Below are 7,120 nucleotides of genomic sequence, written 5' to 3'. Positions count from 1 at the left end.
GTTCCAGACCTGCGGCTCCAGATCGTTGTTCCAGACCTGCCGCTCCAGATCGTTGTTCCAGACCTGCGGCTCCAGATCGTTGTTCTCGACCTGCGGCTCCAGATCGTTGATCCAGACCTGCGGCTCCAGATCGTTGTTCCAGACCTGCGGCTCCAGATCGTTGTTCCAGACCTGCGGCTCCAGATCGTTGTTCTCGACCTGTGGCTCCAGATCGTTGTTCTCGACCTGCGGCTCCAGATCGTTGATCCAGACCTGCGGCTCCAGATCGTTGTTCTCGACCTGTGGCTCCAGATCGTTGTTCCAGACCTGCGGCTCCAGATCGTTGTTCCAGACCTGCGGCTCCAGATTGTCTCGAGGCAAACGAAGGGTGTGAAGAGTTGAACTGGCACGGAGTAGTTTGGCAAAGTTTTGCCCAGACGATGGTCGTGGCGCTGCATCGTGAAAGTTTAATACCTGTAAATACAAAAGTAGAAATCTGTAACGTAACGTAGACGGAGGCAGACGAGGACCACGTGGTGCTGTGGCGTATGAGGTGGTTGGAGTGTTTGGCGTTCTTCACGTTAGCTTAGTCTGGGGTCGGTTTGTGAAGGTAGATGCGGTTTAAAGCGGAAAAACTCTCAGTTCAGACTCTGAGGCGTCCTTGTGTGTCCTGGCGTCAGGTGCAGCAGGATCGTGGTCCGTCAGCCCCGCCCCGGCCTCCACCCTTCCCCCGGGGTCAGTCGGGCCCCGTGGTGGAGACCGAGGCCTGGGGGCCCTCGTTGTACTGGCCCCCGCCGCTGCTGCTCCCGGCCCCGCCCTCTGGCTCCTCCTGGCTGGGGGAGGCCTCGTCGCTGGGCCCTCCCCTGGATGTGACGGAGGCGGTGGTGGTCTCGGGGGAGGCGCTGTGGGCCTCCTGGGGGGCGCAGCCCGGGTGGTTCTTGCGGAAGTGCTGGTTGAGGATGGCCTGGAAGGGGAAGCTCTTGCCGCAGACGTGGCAGTGGAAGGGCTTGTTGCCGGTGTGCTTGCGGATGTGGTACTCCAGCTGGTCCTTGCGCGTGTACTTCTTCCCACAGATGCGGCAGACGAACGGCGTGATGCCCATGTGCAGGCGCATGTGGCGGTCCAGGCTGCCCTTCTGGTTGAAGGACTTGCAGCAGTAGATGCAGGTGAGACGGGGGTTGTAGCGGAACCAGCGGTCGCCCACCTGCTCCCTCAGGTAATCCTCATAGCCGCCCATGTCGAACGCTGCGTGCTCCTCCCCCTGAGGGCACAACAACATGTTAGTGAAGCGCCAGGACGACTCCTAGAGGACACTTTAACACACGTTTATGCTCCTAGAGGACACTTTAACACACGTTTATGCTCCTAGAGGACACTTTAGCACACGTTTATGCTCCTAGAGGACACTTTAACACACGTTTATGCTCCTAGAGGACACTTTAGCACACGTTTATGCTCCTAGAGGACACTTTAACACACGTTTATGCTCCTAGAGGACACTTTAACACACGTTTAGTCTCCTAGAGGACACTTTAGCACACGTTTATGCTCCTAGAGGGCACTTTAACACACGTTTATGCTCCTAGAGGACACGTTAGCACACGTTTATGCTCCTAGAGGACACTTTAGCACACGTTTATGCTCCTAGAGGACACTTTAGCACACGTTTATGCTCCTAGAGGACACTTTAGCACACGTTAATGCTCCTAGAGGACACTTTAACACACGTTTATGCTCCTAGAGGACACTTTAACACACGTTTATGCTCCTAGAGGACACTTTAACACACGTTTATGCTCGTAGAGGACACTTTAACACACGTTTATGCTCCTAGAGGACACTTTAACACACGTTTACGCTCCTAGAGGACACTTTAGCACACGTTTATGCTCCTAGAGGACACTTTAACACAGGTTTATGCTCCTAGAGGACACTTTAACACACGTTTATGTTCCTAGAGGACACTTTAGCACACGTTTATGCTCCTAGAGGACACTTTAACACACGTTTATGCTCCTAGAGGACACTTTAGCACACGTTTATGCTCCTAGAGGACACTTTAGCACACGTTTATGCTCCTAGAGGACACTTTAGCACACGTTTATGCTCCTAGAGGACACTTTAACACACGTTTATGCTCCTAGAGGACACTTTAACACACGTTTAGGCTCCTAGAGGACACTTTAGCACACGTTTATGCTCCTAGAGGACACTTTAACACACGTTTATGCTCCTAGAGGACACTTTAGCACACGTTTATGCTCCTAGAGGACACTTTAGCACACGTTTATGCTCCTAGAGGACACTTTAGCACACGTTTAGGCTCCTAGAGGACACTTTAACAGTCAGTGTTATATGTTAATAGTCAGTGTTTCAGACGCTTCTACTGGTTCTTAAGTTCTAGAGATATTTGTTATTAAGAGTTTGTTGTGACTTGGATCATTTACGGGTTCCAATGGTCAAAAAGGAGGTTCAGGAGGTTCAGGAGGTTCTTGGTCCTGTAGCGGTTTAATGATGACAAATGTGCGATACTCGAGTTCTGGGCTGAAGAGCTGAAGCTCCCTGACACGCTGCGTTCACAGTTCACCCCTCTGAGCCTCCTCCAGAGAACCTGGACCCAGGTGCCTGAGCCCGGCTGCACCTGTGAGGACTCCGCACCTGTGAGCCCGGCTGCACCTGTGAGCCCGGCTGCACCTGTGAGCCCAGCTGCACCTGTGAGCCCGGCTGCACCTGTGAGCCCGGCTGCACCTGTGAGGACTCCGCACCTGTGAGCTCGGCTGCACCTGTGAGCCCGGCTGCACCTGTGAGCCCGGCTGCACCTGTGAGGACTCCGCACCTGTGAGCCCGGCTGCACCTGTGAGGACTCCGCACCTGTGAGCCCGGCTGCACCTGTGAGGACTCCGCACCTGTGAGGACTCCGTACCTGTGAGCCCGGCTGCACCTGTGAGCTCGGCTGCACCTGTGAGGACTCCGCACCTGTGAGGACTCCGCACCTGTGAGCCCGGCTGCACCTGTGAGGACTCCGCACCTGTGAGCCCGGCTGCACCTGTGAGCCCGGCTGCACCTGTGAGCCCGGCTGCACCTGTGAGCCCGGCTGCACCTGTGAGGACTCCGCACCTGTGAGCCCGGCTGCACCTGTGAGGACTCCGCACCTGTGAGCCCGGCTGCACCTGTGAGCCCGGCTGCACCTGTGAGCCCGGCTGCACCTGTGAGCCCGGCTGCACCTGTGAGCCCGGCTGCACCTGTGAGGACTCCGTACCTGTGAGCCCGGCTGCACCTGTGAGGACTCCGTACCTGTGAGCTCGGCTGCCGCAGCTCGTCCGCCCTGCTGGGGGACTCGCTCTTCGCTCTCTGACGCTCCGCCAGGACGACCACGCTGCCGGTGGGACTGAACCTGACACATGAACACACAGGAGCGGTCGTCAGGTGAAGGCTTCGCTCAGGAGGGCGTTCTGCAGCGAGGACGGCCACTCACCTGTCTGTCTCGCTGAAGCTGGATGACGGCTGGGCGCTCCGGGTCCCGAGCGCGGCCACGGGCCCCGACACCAGCGTGCTGCGTCCCGACGTGTCGATCATCACGGTGGTCCCCTCCTCCACCGGCCCCCCCTCCTCCTGGATCTCCCCCGCTCCGATCCACTCCTCCATCCTCTCCGTCTTGATCCTCACTCGCTCCATGCCGCCGCCCTCCTCGGCGCTGCCCGTCCGCTCCGGCTCGCTGCTCGTCTCCACGTACCACTGTCCGGCTCGGTTGATGCGGAGGATCGGTTCTTTGCCCGCTCTGCCAGACGAGGCCCCGGGCCCCTCCAGCCCGCTGTGCTCCACTGTCGGCGGCGGGCTGAGGGGCTCCTCGGCGGGGCTGACCGCCTCACACGCCTCCGCACCTCCCCGTGCACCGAGCAGCCGCAGGCCGGCGTGATGCCCGCCCGCCCGGACCACGGCCTCCAGGGTCCGGCCGCTCCTGGAGCCCCGCGCCGCCTCCTCCTGTCTGGGCTCCTCGTCCAGGTCGGCCAGGCTGATCTTCAGGTGGATGCCCTCCAGGATCTGGGTGCAGCGGTCGATGATGTGCTGCATCTGCAGGAAGCTGGCGGCCGTCAGGTAGCTGATGATGTCGGCGAGCTGCAGGCAGAGGCGGCCCGTGTAGCAGAAGGAGAGCAGCTGCTCGAACACCGACGGGTTGCGGATCACCGTCAGCGACACGGTGCTCATCTGGCCCAGAGACATGTGGTCCCGGAAGTACGGCGAGCTGGCGGCGAGGACCACCTTGTGTGCCCGGAAGCTCTGGCCCTGCACGTTGACCACGATGTCGCAGAGGCGGCCCTGAACACGCAGCTGGTTCAGGTGCGACAGAACCGAGTTGCTGAAGTCGGGGATGTCCAGCTGGACGCTGCCGGAGCGCTCCATGCTGCAGCCGGAGGGACTCTGCAACGACAGGAGCACTGGTCATTGGTCAACAGCAACACACCTGCAGTGACATCACAGCCTGGGGGCGTGGCCAGAGGTCAGCAGCTCGTTCTTACTTTGGAAACAAACACGTCACAACATCAAACACACTTCCTGTTTAGATCCAAACCATCATTTCAGTCGTGTTTTGAATGAAAAGTGAAATATTTTGGAGCTGGTTTCAGTTTAAGATGATTCGTGTTCATGTTCGATTCCCGGGTCGTTAACGGAGGTCGGGCCACTTCCTGTCCTCATGGAGAAAAAGAAACAGACTTCCTGTCTGATGAGATTTGATTGGACGACTGAAAACAAACAAATCACTATTTTAAACTTTTTTTTCTTTATTTCGTCTCAAATGCAAACGTTTTATCAGTCATGCCGCTAACGCTAGCTAGCTAGCTAGCTATAGAGATGAGGCTAACGCTAGCTAGCTACAGAGATGAGGCTAACGCTAGCTACAGAGATGAGCTTAGTTTAGCTAAATACAGAGTGGTGCTAATGTTAGCTCGATACAGAGTTGTGCTAATGTTAGCTCAATATAGCGTTGTGCTAATGTTAGCTTGATACAGAGTTGTGCTAATGTTAGCTCGATACAGAGTTGTGCTAATGTTAGCTCTATACGGAGTTGTGCTAATGTTAGCACGATACGGAGTTGCGCTAATGTTAGCTCAATACGGAGTTGCGCTAATGTTAGCTCAATACGGAGTTGCGCTAATATTAGCTCGATACAGAGCTGCGCTAATGTTAGCTCGATACCGAGCTGTGCTAATGTTAGCTCGATTTCGAGTTGTGCTAATGTTAGCTCGATACAGAGCTGTGCTAATGTTAGCTCGAGACAGAGCTGTGCTAATATTAGGTCGATACAGCGCGGTGCTAATGTTAGCTCGATACAGAGCTGTGCTAATGTTAGCTCGAGACAGACCTGTGCTAATGTTAGCTCGATACAGAGTTGTGATAATGTTAGCTCGATACAGAGCTGGGCTAATGTTAGCTCGATACAGAGCTGTGCTAATGTCAGCTCGATACAGAGCTGGGCTAATGTTAGCTCGATACAGAGCTGTGCTAATGTTACCTTGATACAGAGCTGGGCTAATGTTAGCTCGATACAGAGCTGGGCTAATGTTAGCTCAATACAGAGCTGGGCTAATGTTAGCTCGATACAGAGCTGGGCTAATGTTAGCTCAATACAGAGCTGGGCTAATGTTAGCTCGATACAGAGCTGGGCTAATGTTAGCTCAATACAGAGCTGGGCTAATGTTAGCTCGATACAGAGCTGGGCTAATGTTAGCTCGATACAGAGCTGGGCTAATGTTAGCTCGATACAGAGCTGTGCTAATGTTACCTTGATACAGAGCTGGGCTAATGTTAGCTCGATACAGAGCTGGGCTAATGTTAGCTCAATACAGAGCTGGGCTAATGTTAGCTCGATACAGAGCTGGGCTAATGTTAGCTCAATACAGAGCTGGGCTAATGTTAGCTCGATACAGAGCTGGGCTAATGTTAGCTCGATACAGAGCTGGGCTAATGTTAGCTCGATACAGAGCTGGGCTAATGTTAGCTCGATACAGAGCTGGGCTAATGTTAGCTCGATACAGAGCTGGGCTAATGTTAGCTCGATAAAGAGCTGGGCTAATGTTAGCTCGATGCAGAGCTGGGCTAATGTTAGCTCGATACAGAGCTGGGCTAATATTAGCTCGATAACATTAGCACGTTATATTTTCACTCACACCTGCTGAGTCAGCAATCACCTGAACACTGAGGCCACGCCCCCAAACCTGGTCCAGAAGAACCACAGGACAAGACCTGGATCTGGACCTGGACCAGATCTGGACCAGTCTGATCAAGACCAGAACCAGGACAGACCAGAACCAGGACAGACCCAGACCAGGACCAGTGTGACAGCAGGACCCAGGTGCAGGCCCGTGTGTCGGTGTGTCCCCGGGGACCAGGTAAACCTCCAGGTGTGCAGCGGGACTCACCTGAAGGGGGGCCGGGGGGAGATCGGGTCTGGTTTCAGGGTGCGGTGCAGTTCGAGGCTTCAGTCCTGCAGCTAGCTGAGCATCAGGGCCCGGCTCGGCTCAGCACGGCCCGGCTCGGCTCGGCTCAGCACGGCCCTGCAGGCTGCGGCTCCACCCGCCGCTCCTCCAGGCTCCGGGGCTCCGGGGCTCCGGGGCTCCAGCGGCTCCAGCGGCGGTCGCGATGAGTTCAAGGCCGGCAAACAGCAGCTGAGCTCGGGCTCCGCTCCGTCAGCAGCCGCTCCGCCGCCATTCTGCTGGAAGACTCGGCTCGGACTCGGCTCGGACTCGGGTCAGACTCGGGTCAGACTCGGCTCGGACTCGGGTCAGACTCGGCTCGGACTCGGCTCGGTGTCGGTGCGGCTGCTCATCTTCCTTTTCCACGGCAGAAGGGCCGCGGCTGCGGGCCGGAAGGAGGGAAGGAAGGAGGTGCGCGGGGCATGCTGGGAAATGTGGTTCAAACCCGAAGGAGCGCCGCTTTCACGGCCCCTTTAAAGACTACAGCTCCCGGCATGCATCTGTGAGGAGAGGCGTCATCAGGGCACCGAGAGTTCAGCAAAGTTAGACTCCGTTTACTTTGCTTCAGGTGTTTTTTTATTATTGTTATTATTATTATTATTATTGTTATTGTTATTGTTATTATTATTGTTATTATTATTATTATTATTTTTATTATTATTATTGTC

General features: G+C 55.6%; 1 protein-coding gene across 1 annotated transcript; it reads right to left on the bottom strand.

The window, feature by feature from the left end:
- zbtb37 (zinc finger and BTB domain containing 37) lies at window positions 1-6,810 on the bottom strand. Its single transcript, XM_083940618.1, has 4 exons — window positions 6,399-6,810; window positions 3,455-4,398; window positions 3,274-3,373; window positions 1-1,240 (listed from the first exon to the last, which is right to left on the bottom strand). The coding sequence occupies exons 2-4, from the start codon at window positions 4,378-4,380 to the stop codon at window positions 716-718; spliced, it is 1,551 nt and encodes a 516-aa protein (XP_083796744.1). The 5' UTR covers window positions 4,381-4,398; window positions 6,399-6,810; the 3' UTR covers window positions 1-715.
- Between the last annotated feature and the right edge of the window lie 310 nt (window positions 6,811-7,120).

The sequence above is a fragment of the Echiichthys vipera genome (genome assembly GCF_963691815.1).
Source record: "Echiichthys vipera genome assembly, chromosome: 3".
Classification (NCBI taxonomy): domain Eukaryota; kingdom Metazoa; phylum Chordata; class Actinopteri; order Perciformes; family Trachinidae; genus Echiichthys; species Echiichthys vipera.
The sequence above is the reverse complement of the archived record's forward strand: the minus strand, read 5'-3'. Positions and strand labels throughout refer to the sequence as shown.

Bases quoted from the DNA above. Each gene is read 5' to 3' on its own strand.
- zbtb37 (XM_083940618.1), bottom strand. From the start codon at position 4,380: ATGGAGCGCTCCGGCAGCGTCCAGCTGGACATCCCCGACTTCAGCAAC. The intron at 3,374-3,454 runs GTGAGTGGCCGT...TTCATGTGTCAG, and splicing joins AGCTTCAGCGAGACAGACAG to GTTCAGTCCCACCGGCAGCG. The intron at 1,241-3,273 runs GTACGGAGTCCT...TTGTGCCCTCAG, and splicing joins TGCGGCAGCCGAGCTCACAG to GGGGAGGAGCACGCAGCGTT.